At 36.5% G+C, this 23,404-nt stretch overlaps 1 protein-coding gene across 2 annotated transcripts in view; it reads left to right on the forward strand.

Moving 5' to 3' along the window:
- Nucleotides 1-971: 971 nt before the first annotated feature.
- TRPM3 (transient receptor potential cation channel subfamily M member 3) overlaps nt 972-23,404 on the forward strand; it is a 936,946-nt gene continuing 914,513 nt past the window's right edge. For both annotated transcript variants that reach the window (XM_043487226.1, XM_043487228.1), the window contains exon 1: nt 972-1,293. In XM_043487226.1, the coding sequence (XP_043343161.1) occupies nt 1,111-1,293 (183 nt within the window). In that variant the 5' untranslated portion in view covers nt 972-1,110. The remainder of the gene's footprint in view (nt 1,294-23,404) is intronic.

The raw sequence follows: 23,404 nt of genomic DNA on the forward strand, positions 1-23,404 counted from the left end.
ATCTGATCAAGGACATTTCTGAATAGGAGGACAGCTCAGTCTGGTAAAATAACTGACACAAAGCTGATGAGAGACTGTGGGCTTTCCTTCTAATGAGCAGAAGGCAGTATGTGAACGGAGACTGTGGTGGAGTTGTCAGAAGAATATACCATGAACAGGAGCTCACATACCATTTTCACTGCTTAACAACTGCGCCACCCTAGCCCCAGGAGTGAAAGGCTAAAACTGAATACGCATTCCAACCTGGAGAGAAAAGTGAGTTGATTTAAGAAGTATCACCTCCCTTTCCTCCCCAAAGATCCTCTTCTGCTCTGTCCTTGAAGGCTTTTAATTGCAGTTAAAACAGCAAGAATCACCCAGGGAAATTTTAACTATCCTGATTCCCAGGCCACAGTCAGGGCAATTAAATTAGACTCTGAGGAATATCAGAGTTAATATTTTTTTTTCCTTAGGTAGCTCCAATGTGCAGCCAAGTTTGGGAACAAGTGGGTTAGTTTGACCATGCGTGAGAAGAAATTACGGTGGAGTCTGACAAGGAGATGAAACCCTACTTTTCCCAAGGATGTCTGGGAGACACTTGCTGCAAAGAGGAGAAAATGAAGAAAGGGAAAAGAAAGGAGGACAGAGTTTTACGTTTCCAGTCTTTCTCCAAGCCAACTGGAGCCTCCATCCACCCAGTGTGGGTAACCTAGGCTTGCACCTGCAGCTCGGGTTGGTCTCCAGGCCTGGGGGACTAGGCGGGGTGGGGTTACTGGAAATAGCTACCCTCCAGTATCAGTAGCCCCAGGGGTGGGCCCTGCGTCTCCTTCCTGCCCCCAGGGAAGGCGGCGGCTGCGGCTGGAGAGCAATTTGAGGGCGCAAAAGGAAGCTGTCTCTGGCGCAGGTGGCGCTCGCCGTCCCACGGTTTGGCCAATCGCGGGCGCAAGCGCAGCCTGGCGGCGGCGGCGGCGGCGGCAGCAAACAAGCGCAGGGCTGTGGCAGGAGCCGGCGGAGGCAAAGGCGGCGCCAACAGTGAGCTACACGCAGGCGGGAGTGAGACCCAGTGGCGAGAGGAGCTTGCGAGAGCTCTCGTTGCTGGGGTGTTGCCCGGCGGAGCGAGGCGAACTTAGCATGGGGAAGAAGTGGAGAGATGCGACCGAAATGGAGCGGGGCTGCTCGGACCGCGAGGACAGCGCGGAGAGCCGCAGGCGCAGCCGGAGCGCCAGCCGGGGCAGGTTTGCCGAGTCGTGGAAAAGGTTAAGTTCCAAGCAGGGATCCACCAAGCGCTCGGGACTCCCGTCGCAGCAGGCGCCGGTGAGTGGCTGGGGGAGAGCCCCCGGTGTCTTCCACTGCTTGAGGCGACTCGAGCCCTTTCCATGGTGCTGAACTTGCCTCCTTAGTGGCTCAAGCCAGGGAACTTGTGGAGCTGCTTCTAATGCAAGTGTTGGGGGCTGTGAGGAGGGGCAAGAAGGAACGACTTTCCTTTCCTCAGCTCGGGGAGGGTCTCCTGACGTCGCTGGTGTCTCTGCAAACATGAAAACATGTTCGAGAGGCGAGGGCTCACTGTCAGATCATGAGAGTTTTGCAATTAACAGAGCGTGGGAGATGTCGAATGTATTGTTACTCACAGACGTCCTGAGGGGTCTGCCTGTGCAGAGTATTCAAAGGTACTAGGCATCCGCTGAATGAGAGCGGAATAGGAAGGAGATGTCATATTTTTACTCCTAACACTTGCTGTTTTCCATCCCACACTCCCACTATGTTAATGGTTGCATTTAATTGTTTGTAGAGTTATTTGCATGCAGAGAATAGCAAGAATATCCCAGGTGCTTATAATCCTACAACGTTCAGAAAACAGTTTTCCCATGTGTCAGCCTCTCTTCAGTGTCTAATTAGTGCAATAAAAGCACTCAGGTGAAATTAATACAGTTGTCATATGTGTGTAGAGAAGTACAGTTGATTTAAAAAAGCTGTGCTTGCATTTTTAGTATTTTAAACATTGTTTTCCTTCAGACTAAAGGGAGAGAACTCTGTTCTAGAAGAGAGTGCAGAGCCCTCCTGTTGCTCCTAGGGAAGAACAGCGCACCACTTTAACTTCTAAGACATCACTGAGAAATCAGTGTGTGTGTACTTATGTTTTACATCCAGAGGAGTTGACAGCAGAGATTGTATAGTGAAGAGAAATTGAATTCATTTTTTAAAAAAGGACGGTACATAAGCATTGTTTAGCATGGATAATATTAGCCTGTTCTGTTTTTGAAGGGTCATCATTGCAGGACAAAAATTAATCCCCCAAAAGCAGGCTGTCTAAAACACTTCTTCAATAGAGTAAAATATAAATGCATACACAATGGTATTTGTGTTTATTGTTTGCTTCTTCTCAAAACTACTAGCAAAAAATGTTATTAAATATTTGAAGTAGTATACTTTAGGGTAAGTTTTCAATTTAAAATAGACATAGAACACTTAAAATGCAATCAATTTCAACCACTGAAATACTGTTTTTATAGAAATGTAGACTTGAAGATATTTTAAAAAGGAAAATATTCTGAAGATAGTATTTTTCTGAAGTACAATATGTAGAACATATAAAATTCATGACTTCCTGGTTTCTATCAATTATGTGAACTAAGAATTAACTTTATTCCCCTTTTAATAGAAAGTCTAACTATCAATCTAAGTAACTTGTGCTGATTCGTTGATTCTGTTCAACAGGTGTGTGCAGAGTCTGTATTAGGAACTTACAAAATCTTCATAAAAGTATAAGTTAGATTAAATAGCTTGTGAGTCTGTTAGCTAGAATAAAAATGTGAGAGAAAGAGGACATAATAGATACCATGACAACAAGATGACATCTGGAAAAGTAACCATGTTCTCCTGTTTACTAAGGGTGATGATGGTGCTGTATTTCTCTGTAGTACTTGTTAGTTGAAACGTTAGTAATTCAGTTACAAATCAGGGCAAAAGCCTGTACTTATTCTCACGTATCATGGCAAGTTTGGTATTGATTTTCTAAAAATCTAAGTGGCTAGATAGCCATGACTTTAATTATCAGAATTTTAAAAACAAATATAATGAGGTTTTATAAATCTTGGGTTTGACGGTTTTTAACCAAGGTTTGATTCCATTAATTAATAACAAAGACTTTTTACTTCATTTGTAAGTAAGACATTCAACTTATTTTTGCAAACAGGAAGGAAACAATAATAATGTTTGCAACATATATGCTTATAAAAGTTTTTAATCTTTAAATAAGATTTTTTTTCTCCCTCTTAAAGTGAAGTGGTGCTATTTTCAACTTTCATTGAATTTCATGTAAAAATAGCTTAAATTATAGAGGTTAGGAAGAGATTAAAGCAATTAATATAATAAATACTGCTTTTTACTTATTCTTATGACTAAATAAGAATTCCGTGATGTGGCTTTGGATCTTATTCACTTTGTGTTGTACTCAGAAATATTGTGGCATCCATCCTGATAAACATCACATAAGGATTTTACTCTTTCCTTTGAAGACAAAATAGATAAATGTGGGAAATTTTTTGTTAATAATAAAACATGAAAGCTTTCATACATCTTTCTGTCTTCTTTCAAGAATAGAAAATGATTATAGAGTTTTATTAATGTGGCCTTTGTTACTCTCTGCTTTAGTTAGAGTCTTGCAATCACTTCCAGTTGAAGTTATTCCCAGGGAATGATACAGCCTATGACTCTGTCCCACTGGGAATGATTGCGTTTTCACTTTCACTACCAACAAAGCAGAGCTACATCATGGATAATGGGGGAGATTTTCTTCAGCAAGAAGAGATCTGCCTTATTCTTGGTTATCCAGGAGTACTTTTCTTCTGTGATCGGAGTCATGGTTATTTTGTGTGTGAAGTATAGGAGGAGGTGTGTTTGAATCAACCTGGGTAATTAGATTTCCCAACTACTTATCATTGAATATATTGGAGTTTTCTTAGAAATATCTTAGAGGTTGGACTGGTCCCATGACTTAAGGCCACTATTAGAAATCAAAAAGTCGTATTTTTGGCAACCCCCAGATGGTCTTTGTGGAATGTGGCAGGCCCGTGGTAGGACTGCGTGTGCCGTCCCTGCTCCACCTCCCGGAGTCTGCTTCTGTCCTGCAGAAGCAGCGCCACCCTGAGCAACAGCTGGAGGCCAGGCAGCCGTTCCGAGTCCTAACAGTGGCATTAAAGGCATGTTTTCAGTTTCTGGACCACAGCTCTGGGTGTGTCTGACAAATCAATCCTTGCTGATTTCAAAGGTTGTTTTTTTTTTTTTTTTTCAGTTTTCTAATTCAAGAAGCTCCTCTTTCCTTATTTTTAGACTTCATGGTTGACAATTCAAGCTTAAATCTAGTAATCTACAATACTCAAATTCACCCCAAGTTGTAAAATTCTAATAGGGTGAAGTACAATTTAATCATACTCATCCTTTGGAATTTGTTCCTCCCTGAAGTACATCATAGATTATCTTTAAATTTAAAACTACTGGTTTTTGTGTGTGAATTTAAAGGAATTTTGTATCAGCTTTATAGTTAAATTAATATGAAAATTATGTATTTGAATTTTGGATATAAAATTAAGTTTCTGGATGTTAATGTTTTATGTAATGTCACTGTTGAATTGGGCTTCCCTTTTGGCTCAGATGGTAAAGAATCTGCCTGCAATGCAGGAGACCTGAGTTTAATCCCTGGGTTGGGAAGATCCCCTGGAGAAGGAAATGGCAACCCACTCTACGATTCTTGCCTGAAGAATTCCATGAACAGAGGAGCTACCGTAGTCCATGGGCTTGCAAAGAGTCAGACATGACTATCATTTTCACTTTCTGTTAAATTGGTTAATGAATATAAAAGTAATTTAAAACTTTTTTGTCTCCATACTATAGGATCTGGATTTCACATTTCTCCTTGTTCCTTCTATTATTTGTTTTAGTTCCATCCACACAAAAACACATAGAAATCTCCTGAAAGTTGAGTCAGCAAGTGCTATCTAGTGTTAACAAATATCAGATGTTCACCTATGTATATAGTATTTTTAATATTGAAAGACGATTTCCTCCTCTAGCCCATTTACACAACTATATAATGGCTTGCTTTCAAATAGAATCAGATTTAATTTAATCTCTGAGTAACCTCTATGCAAAAGGAAAAGAAACAGCAGTTCTGAGGGAGTCAAATGATGGAGTTGTAATTAGAGTTGTTTTTCAACCTTAGATGTCATGCTTCCTTCCACTAATGCTATAATTACCCTCATCAGCAGGTGCCTACCACAGAACATCACACTTCGTGCAGACAAGAGGGCAACTAAGGGTGTATAGAATCAGCAGTGAGTCTATAGAAACAGCAGTCCTGCAAAGTAGACAAGCCTGGTTCAGCTGATGCTAAATTCCCTCTTCCCATAGCTGTTTGAGATGATGCTGTGTGTGCAGAGCGTATTCCATAAACAAACTTGATTCTGTTTCTGAGGCTGACTTGTCCCTTTTGGGGAAAGTGACTTCCAATTGTTCCTGCCAAAAGCTGGGCTCTTCAAGATCTTAAAATAAACAAGAAAAAGCTGAGTCAAAGACAGGGGAAAGTCAGAAAAACTCATTTCCCAACCAATTGCCCATTTGAGGATTGTGTGGACAGTAGATCCCATGGTGGCTGTGATGGAAACAACAGCAACTTGGTGAAAAGAATCCTTGCTTCCTTTTTCAGAGTCTAATATGGTACTGAGGTGTCATTAAACCCTTAATAGTTTATTCTTGTTACACAAAGGGCTCTCTGGTGAAAGCAGAACAGATCCCCTGTAGTGCTAGTCCATTACTGGATAAACCATTTCTTGACAAGTTGATTTTTGTCTACTGCCTTTTACTCCTTGTATTTTTTTTTTAAAGGGACAATGTTGCATCACTTAGGAATATGGCTATTATTTTCTTGTTGTGATTTTTTGATGGGAAAAAAGCCATTTTCTGATAGCCATCTATTTTGTTTAAGCATTTCTGGATTCTTTTTCTAGTAAGTAATATAACAACTAACAAGCTTTTTCTTATCAATCACAGTGAATTAAAATTTAATTTAGTTTCATCTTTAATTTGAGGGCCATGGTATTAGGTGCCAAGTGAGTAATTAAAATATTTTAAGTTCTGAAGAGGAAGAATATCCTTGTAGAGAGATGGTTTTAAACATGTTTATGGTTATTCCCAAGTATATTATAGCAATTTCTTCCGCCATTATTTATTGGGATCTTGAAAAATAATTAAATCATTAAAAATCATTTATAAATAGCAGCAAAACATATTCATTTGCTCTGGCCAGCTGTGCTGGTCTGTACATTGACTTTACTTTTTATTTCTTTCATTGGCAAAGACAAAAGGGGGTATGGTGCTGGTAGAGCAAATATGAAAGGCTCATAATGAACAATGTTTAAAGAAACTTTTATTCCTCTAACATTCATTGAGTACTTAGGAAGTATAAGGCACTGTGGTAGGTACTGGGACACTTCTGCAATAGACCTAATGGTTCAAAACAAGAAAGAGATATGCAAAGCAACAAGACAGGGTTAAACACGGTCTAGCTTCATGGTCAAAATACAACAGAGCAAAGACTCAAGTAGTCAGTACCTCTTAATGAATGATGATGGAATATTTAGCTAAGATGCTTCCTAGACTTGGTGCCTAATTCTCAAAATATTAGGAAGAAAAAGAGTTGCTTAGATTTGGCAATTTGAAGAGAAAGCAGTAAATCCTTTCTTAGTCATTTTAACAGACTCTTAAGAGTCAATGCCTGAATGCAGTCAATGGAAGGCATCACAGATGAGACGGAGAAGTAACCATGATGACAACAACAAGGCCAAGCATGTATGTAGTCCTCAGTATGTGCCAGGCACACTTCTAAGCACGTCACAAAATGCATTATGTATTGCCTGCCTTCAGCTGGACTGTGAGCAAAGGTGGGGACCTTTGTTTTGTTTATTGATTTATCCAGATGCCTTGAACAGTGCCTGGTGTATAGTTCAGTTCAGTTCAGTCGCTCAGTCGTGTCTGACTCTTTGCAACCCCATGAACTGCAGCACACCAGGCCTCCCTGTCCATCACCAACTCCCGGAGTTTACTCAAATTCATGTCCATTGAGTTGGTGATGCCATCTAACCATCTCATCTTCTGTCATCCCCTTCTCCTCCTGCCATCAATCTTTCCCAGCATCAGGGTCTTTTCAAATGAGTCAGCTTTTCGCATCAGCTGGACAAAATATTGGAGTTTCAGCTTCAACATCAGTCCTTCCAATGAATACCGGGACTGATTTCCTTCACTTGAATATTTGTTCAATGAATAAATTGGCCAATTAGGAATAAAATGGTAACTTTTAAATTAATGTGAGGTAGACTTCAGGTTCTTAGCTATGAACGAAAATAGAAATATAGGCAATGTTTCTTTCTTTTCTTTATTTTTCAAGATGGGAGAAATTTTAGTAGTTGATTTGCTGGGTGAAGAACTTATTAGAGAAAGAGGGTTTAAATAATAGGAAGAAAAAGTAGAAATGAAACTGGTCCATGGATTTGAAGGAGTTGGGATATTTTTAATGGGAGGGTTGAGGATCTGTTTTCCTTCAGGGTAAATCCTGGCTCTCCCCTTTTTGTCTTAGGGACCTGGCTGGTGGAACTTAGACCCAGCAGTTGATTTTTTTTCAGGTTTCACTTAGTACATATTTAGTCTCTTAAGTTAATGGATAATTCAAAATTATCATGCAAACATATGTAGTTTCGGGAAACTATCATTTATTTAATAATTCATAGATTGCTAAAATGTTACTTTGTATTTTTGACATTTCTAAATATTAATGGTGACGGACAAGGAAGCCTGGCAAGCTGGTGTGCTGCAGTCCATGGGGTTGCAAAGAGTTGGACACGGCTGAGCGACTGAACAACAAAATAGTAATATCTCAATACTTTGATCTCACCAAATACCTGAAGAGATATGGGAAATTCCTCAGATCTCAACAAGGTGGGAATCACTGCTTCAGTTTCCCCCCTACCGGGGATGGTTATCTTAAGTTGAGTTGACATGACAAGCTACTAGTCCCTGCATACAGAGTCGTGGGGTTGCATATTTACTTAAAATACCTCTGTAGAGCATCAGAACTTCAACCATAAAATAGTCACACAAAACAGAACACATTCATAGTAATAATCAGCTACATTTTGTTGATTTTTCTAGGTCTTCCTTGAGAGTGAGCTTTATCATGGTGAAATTAGGAAGGACAACACTTTTGGCTAAGTGTTCCCAACGGGCTCAATTTGAATGCACTTCAGCTCTACTTGGGAAGTTCTGTGGACAATCTGAATGGATTTTAGAGAACAGTATGGTGGCTTTGGAAGCAGATAGATCTAGATTGTAACCCTGGCCTCTGTCAGTTATTACCTCTGTGGCTTTAGGTGAATTATATTTCTATGCCTCTCTTCTGCCCAGTTTTATCAGGAGGATTCCTTCTTCCTTTCCCATTGTTTAAGATTCATTCATGTTCTTTATTTTTTAAAAGAAAGAGTAATTATTGTATTTATTTTTATTTAAAATTGAAATTGTCCCAAATATGCAAAAATAGAAAATATTACAAAAATCATTCACATATATATACTTAATATATATATTTAATACATATACATATGCATATAATATATATATCTAATACACATTAAACCAGGGTTAACAGTTTGCCATGTTTTCTTTATATCTTTTTTATTAAAAAAATCTCATTGCTTTTTTATTCACCTAGTGCACATAATAAGAAGGCTCCATGTTTCATGAAAAAAAGTTAAAACCCAGAATTTTACTCTTTTATGGCTAGTAAGTGCTTTAACTGAAATATAGTTGATTTTTACAGTATTATATTAGTTTCAGATGTACAACATGGAACACATTCAATATTTTTATAGATTATACTCCATTTAAAGTTATTCCAAACTAACAGCTATATTTTGATGTGCTGTACAATAGATCCTTGTTGCTCATTTGTTTTGTTTTTTAATTGTTATGAGTGAGTGAAGTCACTCAGTCGTGTCCGACTCTTTGCGACCTAGTGGACTATAGCCCACCAGGCTCCTCCATCCATGGGATTTTCCAGGCAAGAGTACTGGAGTGGGTTGCCATTTCCTTATACCCCTACCATTCTCATGATTTCTTTCCCAAAGCTAAGAATTATTTTGAACTTGAAGTTCATTCTTCTCATATAGATTTATTTTAGAAAAATCTCTGCTACATATTTATGTATTCATAACTGTGTATAAAGAAAGGTTCTGTATATTTAAAATTTTTTACCTGAATGTAAATATATTCTTTTGCAATTTGCTTTTTTTCCCTTAACATTGTATTTTTTGTATCAAGGAGTTACTTGTACATGTTGCATATTATTTCAGTCTTTTGTACTATAGGTAATATAGTCATTTTTTCCTGGCAAAAAGTTAGTTTATTTCCTTTTTTTTTTGGCAATTACAAACAATATTCAGTGAAAATCTATGCACTGTTTCTCTGATTCTTTACCTACAAAAGCAAAATGCAAACTCAGAAACTGACCTTGCTCTTTGGAAGATATATGGACCAGGGCTTCTTCCCTACAGTTGTTTTGTACCAGAGAAAGATCAGGATTGTCCAGGTGCTAACCTCTGAACAGAGCCAAAATTTGCCCAGGAGTTGAAAGGGAATGGTCCTGGCCTTCTGCTTTAAGCCTGTATTGACATTCAGATCAGACTGGCCTGATTTCCAGTCTGACTCAGGTCATTAACTGGTTTTGCAGCTTTATCTTTCTGTGTCTCAGTCCTTAATTATAAAATGAAGTTGGGAATACCTGTCTCCAGGATGAATTGTGAATGTAAAGTTCATTGATGTGTGTAGCTAGTTCATTGTCTGGCAAGAGCTACTTTTAAGTGGATGTTACCTAACTATTAGTACTAACCAGAAGTTTACAACAAATATCAAAAATAGATGTCTTTGTTTGATAGAGAAGTGTTTATAACCTTTGATTCTTTTGAAATTAACATGTTGGTTACAGTCAAGAGGTAATATAAGGCTAATGATCATTTGTATTGGGCTTCTGGTTTTGAAAGTGCTTTGGAAAATAAGAGTCGGCTTGTCTTTTCCAAGGTAATTGTTTTCCACAGTTGATTTTGGTCCTTGAAATGTCCATTATTCTATGTTTTTACTGAAGGTAAATTTATTGACATTTTTAGAGATAAAATATGAAATCCGTACCATATTGAAATACAGGATACTCTTTGCTTTGGGTATTTTTATCATTGGGTTATTTATGTTTTGAAATAAATTATGGTTGTAAAATTATTATCTTCATGAACCTCAAGACTTTTGAGAAAGGATGCTTTTAAAAATGTATTTATTAAGGAATATCTGAACATAAACAACACTAGAGAGAATAGTATAGTAACCACATTTACTCATAATCTAGCTTCAATAGTGATCAAATCATGACAAATTGTACTTTATTTGTTTACCTCCATTTCCCGTTTTTTCCCTTTTCACTAGATTATTTGCAAATTCCAGGTATCATATTATTTCTTCTAAAGATATCTGGAAAATAAGGACCCCTTATTTTAAACCATTATGAAGTTTAAGCAAATGAACAATTTCCACATATATTAAGTTGGAATCACATTTCCTTAATAATCTCATAATTCTGCTATCTACCCACAGTTTGTTTGAATCAGAATACAGTGGTAATTGATACATTACAAATGTTTTGTTTTTTTTCAGTCTATATTTTCCTGACCAAATCTCCTTTTTTTTTCTGTTGAAAATTATTTTTCAAAGAAATGTATTGTCCTGTAATGTTTCCTACCTTATATATTTTGCAGAATACATCCCAGCGGTGTTGTCTTACATGCTTCTCTGTCCATTGTATTTCTTATGAACTGGTAGTTTGATTGTATGAACAGGAGCCTTGATTGGTTTTGATTTTTTTTTTTGCGAGAATACTTCATAGTTGTCTGTCATTTTAGGTATTAGCTACCATTAATAATCATTGTCGAGAGCAGGTGTTGACAGACTTTTAATGTAAAATCCAAATAGTAAACATTTTAGGTTTTGTGCACCATCAGGTCTCTTAGAACTACTCAACTCTGCTCTTATAGCCCCAAAGCAACTATGGACATTATGTAAATAAGTTGGCATGGCTATGTTCCCATACAACTTTATAAACACTGAAATTTGAATTTAATATAATTTTTGTATGTTATAAATGTTATTCTTCTTTTAATTTTTTTAACCATTTAAGAATGTAAAAATCATTCTTAGCTCACATGCTAAGAAAAAAAAACAAGCCGCAGACTGGATCTGTTCCTTAGCTGGAGTTTGTTGATCCATGACCAAGATCTGTTGTTTTATTAGGACATTGTAGAACGGTGATTTTATAATTCTTTCTTTCCTTTTTCATTTATTAGATGAAATTTCATAAATAGAAACTGCTACATCAACTATTTGTTGAATTCATACCATGAAGTCAAGATAAATATTTGGGAAAGACCATTTTTATTAGTTTTTAAACTAGTAATAATAATAGGAGCTTCATGGTGGCGTTGATCTGTTAGTTTGCTGTCAGACCTTAGATTTTAATTGGGTCACTGTGTTCAGTTAACCATTAGAAACTATTTGACTCTTTATTATGGAGGCCAATTAAATTTTTATTAAATAGAAGATATAAAAACATAGTGTCAAACTATTTCTGTATTAAAATGTTTGCTCTCAGTAGTTAAGAAATTCTGAGCATTGAGTTAATTCTACTGCTGCCATGAAAATTACCACAAACTTAGTGGCTGAAAGCACATGGGTTTATATTATCTTACAATTCTGTAGTTCAGAAGTCTGATACGGGTTTCTCTAGACCAAAATCAAGGTGTTAACAGGGCTGTGTTCATTTCTATAGTTTCATTGGAGAATCCATTTGTTTGCCTTTTCCAGCTTCTAGAAGGTATCAACATTCCTTGGCTTCTGGCTCCTGGCTGTTTCATCAAAGGCAGCAAATTTGCCTCTCATTGACCCCTGCTTCCATTGTCACAACACTTGCTCCACTCTCTCTTTTGCCTTCCCCTTCCATATTTAAGGACCCTTATAATTACATTGGACTCACTTGGATAATCCATAACAATCACTTTAAGGTCAAATAATTAGCAACCATAATTCCCCTTTGACATATGAAGTAACATATGTATTCACAGGTTCTGGAGATGAGAGTGTAGACCTCTTTTGGAGGCCACTACTTTGCCTGTCAGAGACATTAAGGTATTATTGTTTCATTTGTTAAATCTTTACTAGACAGTTGTGAAGGTGGTGGTGAAAGATCCTCTCTAAGGTATCTTTAAACCCATGATAAATACTCATCTCCTCAGAATGAGGTTATGCTGGACAACAAAGGAACAGAATAGATAAGAATTTATTGCACTGTTTCTGCCCCAATTTCTCCTCAGCTTTGTTGAGTTATAATTGACAAAATTATATATATTTAAAGTATATAAGATGATTTTTTGCTAGAATATACATTGTAAAATAATTATGAAGCTAGTTAACATAACCATCACTTCACATAGTTACCTTTTTGTGTTTGTGGTGAGAATATTTAAGATCTACTCCCTTAGCAAATTTTAAGTATATCATACAGTATTGTTGACTTTTGTCACCATGCTGCACATTAGGCTTCCAGAGCTTATTTATCCTGCATAACTGAAACTTTCACTCCTTTGTTTTCTGAATGTTGAACTCATAGTGAAAACTTTAGAAGTGAAAATTACCTTTCCTATTCCTGGATATTCAGTAGATTTGGGGATATGAATGTTTTTGTTTTGACATACATTTTAATGACCACCCACTCTGTACAAGATAAAGCCTCAAATGCTGCAGGAGAAAGAAATGTTGAAAAGACTTCTGGAAGATTTATTTATGATTGGTAGGAGGGATGAAACTGTAATTTGGCATATAGCATGAGATGCTATGACATATTAGGTATATAGTTAGCAATTGTACATAAATGATATATTATGACTCATATTCATAAGTATGTAAAGATTGTCTAAATTACATTATTAGTTTGTTAAAAAGCTTAGTCAGAATCATCATATGACTGAGAAAATCAATTGATTGGACCCATGAACAAACTGGTAGCAGATCTTTCAGTTTTTGAGCTTCTGACTTGAAGTTGTGCAGGTAAAATAACTTTTTGGATATCCTTAATTAATATTTTCTTTAAAAGTTTTTATACAATTTTAAAGGTTAATTTCCATTGATAGTTATAAAATATTGGCTATATTCCCCATGCTGTACAAGGCATTCTTGAGTCTATCTTACACACAGTAGTTTGTACCTCCCACTTCCCCACACCCCTGTACTGCCCCCCCTCCATCGGTAACCACTAGATCGCTCCCTAGATCTGTGAGTCAGATTCTTTTATGTTATATTCACTAGTGTTTTATTTTTAGATTCCACGTATAAGCGATGTCGTACAGTATTTATCTTTCTGTCTGACTTATTTCACTTAGCATAATGCCCTCCAAGTCCATTCATGTTTTGCAAATGGCAAACTTTTTTCTATATAAATGTCTCAAAAAGCAATTTTTACTAGTTTGTAAATATTTTTATTGATTTTTGTTCCTTTTAATGAATGAACATAACCCTTAATTTGAAAATTTTAATTGCAACCACTTTTTAAATAAGGCTGTAAATGTTTTTCCCTGTTGTTTGAGGATATCTGATTATTCACATAAGTGCTGGTCTCCTTTACTCAATAATCATTGTAACAATAGATAATTGTTATAAACCACTGTTAACAGAAAAGAAAGAAGGATGAATAATTAGCAGCAACTGAGGACATTACAATAGATAGTGTCTTCAAAATGCTAAAGGTCAAGTAGGTTGAGAAATTGTCTCTATTTATTTTAAAAATGTTCCTATTTCTTTTTTTATTGATATATATTTCACTATAACTTGTATAAATTTAAGATGTACAATGTTAATTTGGTAACATTTATATGTTATAACATGATCACTATAAAATGCAAAAGGACAAAGATGAAGACAAAAGAGCTCGATCTTGACTAAAGATAAGTCAAGGCATTCATCTCTTTCTATCACTCCTGACTCAGGGTTTTCCTGTGATTATGGCTATGTATTATTGTTATTTTTAATTATAACTTTTATGTGTGATTAGGTTTAACATAATGTTGGTCAGTAAACTGTTTATTTTATTTCCTTTCTGTTGACTTTATAAAGTGTGTCATAAAATAAAATCTAAAGAAATTATTGACGGGAAGTAGCAGAATTGGACCTGACAGACATTTGTCACGAACTCATTGTCCAGTATGGTGCCAGTTTCAGAACAGGGTCTATTTCCATTTGTTTGGACTTTATATCATGAAGTTGACCCTCCTTGTAAAGACACATTTTGAACAAAATTTAACTTTAAAATTGCTTTCCTTTGTTCTGAGTTATTGGCCGCCATTTTGTAAGAAATATGGGGTTTTAAGTATTTAAAAGTATTAGATACCCTAGCAGTAAGTGAAATTAGTTTTCTTTGAAAGATAAACAATAATGATTCAAATTACTGGAGCCTAGGACAAAGTAGGAATGATTTGGGTTACAGCTACAGAAAGGGCTCACTGTTTAAAAAGTGCATCAAGTTATTGGATTGTAACTATAGAATGCAGTGGAAACAGTTACTAAAACAACAGCTTAATTCATGTTTTGAAGGTCAAATTCTCCAAATGAATAGACTTTGAAAAATGAATGCAGAAGGAACCAGTGATAAATAATGGCTAAATCCTCCTTTTTTGATCTCATTACCCATTAAGTACACATGGGGAAGGGAAAAAATGTGTGACTATGTGATACCTTGTATTGGTGCCTTTGGATTCACCGATGGAGACAGACAACTTAGTATGATCACATCGTGGTCCTGCATTGATTTGAGCATTGAGGTAATTCACAAGATATTATATTACTGCACAGTTTGTGAATCATACACATTGTCAGACTTTGGAAGGCTGGGCATTATTTCTTCTTCCTGGGGAAAATGATTATCATAATTTAGTACTTTGGTTTAGGATCTCCTTTAGGATAAGGATTGTGTTTTATTTATCAGCGTAGCCCCACATTTTAGTCTGTACCTGACTTGTCATGGAAACTCAATACTTATGTGTGGAGTAAATGAAAAACATGATGAAAATGCTCTAGACTTAGGTGTTCCATATCCTGGACAGAAAAAGGGTGAAGGAAAGGAGGAAAATATGCATTATTTTGATATTTTTAAATACCAGGCACTTTCAGTGATCACTTATGTAATCTTCTTTACAGTATTCTGAGGTAGGATTAATTTGGATGCCTAAAGTACAGATGAAGAAACTGAATTTCAGAAAAATCAAGTCTGCTTTAGCCAGGGTAACTGGGAAGTGGTAGAGACAGAATTCAAGTGCAACCATCTATTAATTTTTTTCCCAATTATTTGTTGACTTATGAGTTAGGGATAAAATACTTAAAAAGTATAAACAAGGTTTATGTCTTTTCCCTCACAACGGTGATTTGTTCTTGGAGATAGCTTAAAGGTCAGTACTGGGTGGTGAGACTAAGTCAGAGCAATATTGAGTAATGAAAGCAATTAAACTGTTTTTGACAGTCCTGCAAACAAACTCAGTCCTGGAAATAAACTATTGAATGGAAAAACAAAAACATGATAATTTGTTATTGTTGCTACTTTTCTTAACTGTTGTTGGGTGAGAATAGGACAATATAATTTTATTTACATGATTTTGATACTTTATTTCCTTTATTTAAAAAAATATGTTGAATCATTTGCTTATTCTTTCAAGTTTTACATAAACTCTGGTTATTTCATTTTTGTGATGTCAATCAGAACCAGATTTAGAAACCTTTAATTTCAAGTGAAACTTGAATATAGGATACTTGTTAAATAAAATCTGTGTGTGTGTGCATGTGCATGTGTGTGTGTGTTAGAAAATTGTGACAAATAAGAGATGAATAAAAGCCTTTCCTGGGAGTTTAATCTGCTAAAGTAATTACCTTGATTTTTCTTGAGGTCAGAATAGAATCAGGCCAATATGCTGTATCTTTAATATTGTGTATGAAAAGGGAATTAGTGTCCATAATAATGAATCAAGATACTATATTCAGACATAAGAGAAACGTAGATTTGTGTTTCATGCTTCCTACTTACTAAGACAAAAAGCTGAGTGAAGATCAGGAAAGGAGATGTTCAATAACAATGGGTGAAAGAAAATGAGCTGTTGATTAACTGGAAAAACATTTAATCAAAAGAACCCTTTTCACAAGCATTCTTATTTAATCTTACTCTGATGGAAATAAGAAGTATATGTTTATATTTTCACAACCAAGGATGTTTAAAATCTAATTAGGATGTGCTGACATTTGCTGTAATTCTGAATTATGACCATAAAATTAAAGAGTTTCCATTCATTCTTCTCAGGTCTCTAGGATGTCTGTTGTCAGGAGATGAAGGTGGTTGTAGAGATGTAAGAGAGGCAGTGTGCCTACCTTCTTTACTTGTTGTTATGAGGAAAGGGAGAAAATGGACATTTGCTGTGTGCTCAGCACTTTTTATATTTATGAAGTTTTTATATTTTATATGTGTTATCTCATCCAACCCACACAGCAACCTGATTAGGTAAGCATCCCTCTTGGAGCTTGTATTCATTCTAGTGATGGCTGACAGAAGATACACAAAGTACGTAAATATATAATAAAATGTCTAGTGTATAAGTATTATGAGGAAAAATAAAACAAGGCCAGGAGGTAAAGAATGAGTGGGGTTACTATTTCAGCTGGAGGGGAAGCCTCTCTGATTGCTGCTATTAGGCAGATGTCAAGATGAAGTGAGAAAACAAGTCATGGAGTTAACCTGGGGAAGAATGTTCCAGGCAGTGAGAACAGCAGGTACACGTGTCCTGAGGCAGAGCAATGCCTGATGTGTTAGACCAAAGATGGTGGAGAAAATGAGTCAGGAGAAGAGGGGAAGAAGATAAAGATTTGAACCCAGATCTATCTGACTCCAAACCTTTGTCCACAATGTTCCTCTCACACCATGAATTGAGAAGTTGTATGGCAACTAGAGAATGACCCAGGAAACTGAAAACAACTTGAGACGTATAGTATAGACTGTTAAGTGTAGAAAATCAGGAATAGGACAGAAGGATGTTTTGTTGGAGGCAGGGATGACATGGGCCTGGGCTCTAGGAGATGCATAAACGTGGGCTTGCAGATTCAAACTACAAAGCGGAGGTGAAAATGCAAAGAGCAGGGACATGGGCATGTTAATAACAGTTGCACATGTTCAACTTCATGTGCCAGAGGCTGTTCTGTGAGACTTATGTATATTGAATCCTTTGCTCACATAACAACCTCATTGTACCCCTTTATGGGAGAGGAAACCAAGATGCAGAGATATAAAGTAACTTGCCCTATGCCATGGAGTTTAGGTTTGCGATTAGGATGCCTGGTTCCATAATCTGTACTCTTAAAGAGTGATGAGATTGAAAGAAAATGTGGAGCAATTTTAAAAATGCTTTTTAAAATTTTCACCCATAAGTTTCCTGAGATGTGGGTCAAAGATTGACCTATGACCTATGAGAAACAGAGTTTACTCTTACCCTCTGAAGAATATGAAAGGAAGTTTGGGTGGAGTGTGTTGGGGAGGATGGTGAAGATACACATTTAGTCAAAGTATTTTTTTTATCTTAATTTGCCTCTGGCTTTTAGCTAGGGTGAAAATGTGGTTAACCAGTGATGTACAATACTGTGCACATAGTTGATTCTCAATAAAGTGCTCCTTAAATCTGCTTTAAAATATTCTTTATAGTTTGTTTTTCTTTTTTTTAAATGATTTTTATAGTTTTTTCTTTCTTTTTTAAAAATAACCTTTGTATCAACGAAGTCGAGAAGCTGATTATTGAACTAGGGCAACTTCATGATTAAAACGTATTAAATATGTGTTCAAGTGTTAAGCCTTGAGAGAGTATACATTTGTTTTCATTATTGCTTTTGGTATTTTTTGTGTCTGTGTTTTGTGTTTTTCACTGAGCAAGACTTTTAGGCTTGTTTCACTTGCAAATTGGCTGCTGAAATAGAAGCATCAGAACAAGTAGTTTTAGATTAAATTTGTCAAGTTCTATAGGGATACATGAGTGAGATTTGAAACAAACAATCTATCCAGGAATTCGGAAGGAATTTGACAAAGAGTAAAACTGTTCATCAAAATGTGTGACCGATTTTAAATAGCCACCACATTGGGTAAGTGTTCCCAAACCTCCTGGCCATTGGGATCATCTGGGAACTGTTTAAAACTAAAGACTGCTAGACTGGCCACACCTTGCCTGTGAACTTTCCATCTCTGTGACAATGCTGGGAAAATTGTGAATTTGACAAGATCCTCATGTGATTTAGATGATAACCCATATTAAGATACTGTTTTCATAAGTATTATCAGTGATGGTGGGTCTCAGTGTTAGCACATATCGGAATTACCTGGAGGACTTGTAAAACCACTCTCCAGTGGACTCTAACTTCCAGTCAGCTTTAATTTCATTGCTTCTCAATAAATAAAGACCTGAGGCGTGGTCTGAGAATTTGCATTTTCAACAAGTTCCCGGATGCAATGGCTATTTATTGCTGCTGCTGGTCTGGGCATTTCACTTTTGGAGCCATGACTTATATATGGACTTCAGAGTAAGATGTGGGTGGCTTCAGGACAGGAAAGCAGTAGGATTTTCATTAATAGCATCAGGAAGACTCCACAGTATAGTGTAGACTCAGTGACCACTTAAAAATAAAGAAATTATAGTGAGTGAGGCAACATTATTGTCCTAAGGTATATTCAGTCAATTCAGTTATTTGTGGTTTTAGTTAAGTTTGTAAATAATGGCTTAACAAGGGCAATATAACTTATTAGACAAAGGCTTTGTTTGGGTTCTAGACTAAGAACTCCTAAAATAATCTAGTTTCATGGCATTGGAAAAAATGGATGTGAGAAGGTAATCTTTTGTTCAAGGTAATCTTTTTGTTCAGATTTACAGACATAAAAAGGAGATTAGCAGGTATTTTTCAAGACAGAGAAAACAAAATAGTGAATTACCTCTGGGATTAGGTCTGGAAATTTATTTTCCTTAATGCTAGTAAATGTCTTACAACTGTGAATACCATGGTAAATCACTCCGTGTGCTTGGATCCTAAATTCTTCCCTGTAAGAAAGTGCCAAGCTAGTAGGAATAAATTTAGGAAGGTCTTCACAACAAAATCTGTGATACAGGCAGGAGCAGCTGCATAATTTGTGGAGCTCTTTGCAAAATGAAAATGCAAGGCCCATGTTCAGAAATAACTAGGATTTCAAGACTGCCACAGGAAAGCGATAAACAAAGTGTAGCATGTGGGGCCCTATGGGGTAAACCGATCTCATACCCACGAGGCCAGCTCTGCGTATGGAGTCAAAAGGGCTTCAAAAGTCTTTGAGTTAGAGCTAGATTTGAATTCCATCCCTGACACTGTGTCACTTTGAGTGACATACTTTTGCCGTTTGGTTTCTTGATATGTACAATTTGCTGAATAAGTCTTACTTTGAAAATTTATTGAGAAAAACAAGTTAGGTAATAATGAAACTATGGTAGCACGTGGCATATGGAAGATAATTTCTTTAAATTCTAAAAAATAAAAAAGACTTGGTAGGGATGGAGAGGTTACTCATCTCCTCAGTATGGGTATGTCATTTCCCATAGTCTTACTGATTTATTAAAGGTTTGTTGATTACTTATAGAGTGTGAGGCAGTGTCCTAAGTGTCCATGTTTGTGTAGGTCACAGTCTAATGGGAGACATGGCCAGTAAACAAGAAGATGAAACCATAATTGTGAAATGTGAAGTGCAATGGAAAAAAATAACTGGCATTGTGGTATGGTCTTAGAGAGAGGCCCTGGGAAAGTCTCTCTGAAGAGGTGGCATTGAAACTGCTGTTATCTACAGGTGAGGAAAATCTCGGTAGGGGAAAAGAATTCCAAGTGGAGAGAGAAACACAAGCAAAGCCTCTTAAAAGGAAGGACTTTGGTGTGTTTGAGGAACTAAATGAGATGAGTAGGCTGCAGCTAGAGAATGGGGTAGAGAGTGCTAGGAGATGAAATTGAGAAGGAACACAGGACCCTTTGTGGGTGAAAGTTAAGAAGTCTAGATTTTAGTGCAAGTGTGATGGGAAACCATCGGAGACTTAAGCAGGGAGATGATGTGAGCTTACAGATATTGTTAAAATATCACCAGATGCTTTGTAGACAGTAGTGAACAAGGGACAAACAAGGAACTGAGAAGCTATTGTGGAAAACTCAGTGAGAAATGGTAATGGGCCGGGACTAGGTTTGTGGCAGAGGCAATCTGGAGAAATTGACTTTCTTTTTCTAATGTATTTTGGTGATACGAGCAATTGAATTTGCAATTGGGATGTGTGTGAGTGTGGAGAGAGACAGATGAATCAAGACTGGATCTCAGATTTCTGGTTTGGGCAACTGGGTAGATGGTAATATTCTCAGAATTCATGAAGACCTGGAGGAAAACAGGCTTTGGAGGAGAGTGAGAAGTCCAATTTTGAACATATTGATTTTGAGATGATTGAATCAAGTTGGTTAGTTGAATATATATGACTGGAGTCCAGAGGAGAGGTTGGACTAAGATATACTGTGCATATCATCTGTTTATTGATGGTAATAAAGCCCTGGAAATGAATGATGATTTGGATGACAGTACACAGATAAGGGAGTGCAAAATAGAACCCTGTGGATATGTTTACTAGAGGAACCATCAAAGGAAACAGAAAGAACAACCAGAGATGTATTTAGTTTCTTATGTCACAGAGGTCAAGAGAAACTCTTTCAGGAAAGGAGAAGTAATGATAAGAGGGTTGAATGCTGCAGAGACTGATCAAGAAAAATGAGGATACTAGAGACCATTGTATTTGGCAGTTTTATATTCTTGTGAACTTGCCAAGAAGTTTTGTTTCAGTAATGGGGACTGAAGCCAGATTGGAGCAGACTGAGGAATGAGGTAAAATAGTGGAGACACGATTGGCATTTAAGAGGGCATGCACTGTCAATGTGCTTTTTTCCTTGTAAGATGAATAATGCTAGGGCATGTTTGTGTGCTGACAAATGATACCACATAAAGGGAAAGAATAATGGAGAGAAGAGAGACTTATTAAACACAAAGTCATAGTGAAGACTTAGGGGATCTGTAAAATTGTGCCAAAGAAGCAGAGTGACTGGCTGAGAATAAGTGGCCACAAAGTAAATCTAACATTTGAGCTATGTCCTGTCTTATCATATTGCTTGTATTTGGGTTATTTAACTTGCTTTGCATACTTACTTGTTTCTCTTCTTGGCTTACCAGCTCCCAGAGGAAGATAAAATGTCTAATTTACCTGACCCCTTGCACAGTATCTTGGTATACATGTCATCCGGTTGAGTTTTCTGAAATGTAGTGGGAAAAAAGATGAAAATTTGAACCCAGATATCTTAAGAATTGGTAGATGGCTTGCCATAAGGCACAAAATGATGGTTTCTGAACAGTATATGAGCACAAATATAAATTGGACCTAGGTTACTGAACTGAGATATAAAACAGCAAAGAAATGAGATTTCTCCACAGAAGACTGTGTTTTGAATTATCTATAAGAAGCCTTATGATGATGTAAAGTGATAGTGATCTGTAAGACATCCTTAAGAATCCAAATGATGGGAGCTCTGGGTGGAAACCAAAAGCAGACCCTGAAAGTTGAAAAACTGAGCCGTATTCTCTCTCACTGGGAGCCCTCAAGGTCGAGAAGCTCAGCCAGGTGCTTCATTCAGCCCCTTCTCTTACCTTGTCCTAGACAAGGTGAAAACATTACTGGACTTGGAAGAAAGGCAGATGATGGAAGTAGGTTAGTTATGTGAAGACTTGGTTGACATCTTAATAATCTTGGCCCCATCAGAAAAACATTGTTTCTCTGTATTATGAAATTGCGAGCTGCGGTTAAGATTTAGAAAGAAGTAAACTGTGAGAAATAGAAGAAAAATATTATTCAGTGGTTTAGGCAAAGCTGTTATTGCTCTGTAATGTCAATATCCTGAGCTATCCTTTTAGATTTTTTCAAATATATACTTCTTAAATTCCATGGCCAGAGATACTGAAAACAAAATGTTAAAAGCAAAAACATTTTTTTTTAATTTCTAGAAGAACATGATAATGTTTTCTATCCATAAAAGTTCAGTAATGATCATAAAACATTGGAAGAAAACAAACTTAAAACTACTTTCATGGTAGCAGGCTTTAGTTCCAGAAGACTGTTTTGTAGAGAATGGTGACAATAAATAACTCCTAGTGAACAAAGGAATGTTTACTCAAAAATGACAGGTTTATATATTGCTTAGATGGAGTATTTGCTTCTTCTGTATTCTGGTCACATTCCCAAATGGTTTTAAAGGATGAATCTTGAAAACAAACTGGCAAATTTTGATTGTTGTTAAAAGGGTGGTTCGTAAATAAAATAAAAAATCCTACTGAAAGATTTTTCTGGCCATCCTTACTGGATTTTTCCTGTTTACTTCATATAATGTTGTCAGTATAAAGTTGCTTGTCGAAGAGTGAATATTTACTCTAAACAGGAGAAGTAAATTTAATGGTAATGAAAGCAACTTGCTCACAGCAGGGAATGGAGTTATGCTCCAGGTTTTTTGCTTTGTTGAGCAAGTGATGAGAGACTGAAATGAAAGTGCTAAGAACTGAATGAAACTCTTAATAATCAACAATATAGGGAATAGTCATAGAATATGTTTGTTCAGTTTGCTGGGATGGAAATTAGAGCAGTTTTTGCTTTGTAGATATTGCATCTTGATGTGGTAATCAATGTGGGAGGGGCCCTTTAAAGGTCAGCCATATCACTATGTGTGTGTGGTAAACTGATAAAGCCAAAGGTTGATAAATTATTCTTAAATCTCCACTGAACAAAAAGGTAAGATTTTATGAGTTGCTCTAATATGTAGTTGTCTCAAAGATCCGGAGATACTGGAAAATGTCAAATAATGCGTGTATTTTATCAGCTGAATAATCTTCAAAAGCTAACTGTTTATAAGAAGCCAAGCATAGCACTATGACATGGGTTCAGCCGAATGTGTCTCATTTGGAGTCCCTTTTGAATTTCAGTGATCTTGGAAATGTTTTTGTTCACCTGAAGTCTTTGGAGATATGCTTCAAGAAAAACCTTCAAATTATGTTATCTAAAGCATAAGGAGACTGATTTCTCAAACTGCTTGTTGGAACCCCAGGTTTTTGTAAAAGGTTTATTAGGCTTCTATGGGGAGCTAGGTGTGTGGTCAAAGCGGTCATAACTCTGCCTCTGTGTTCAGTGGTGAA

Source organism: Cervus canadensis, chromosome 14 (genome assembly GCF_019320065.1).
Source record: "Cervus canadensis isolate Bull #8, Minnesota chromosome 14, ASM1932006v1, whole genome shotgun sequence".
NCBI lineage: Eukaryota > Metazoa > Chordata > Mammalia > Artiodactyla > Cervidae > Cervus > Cervus canadensis.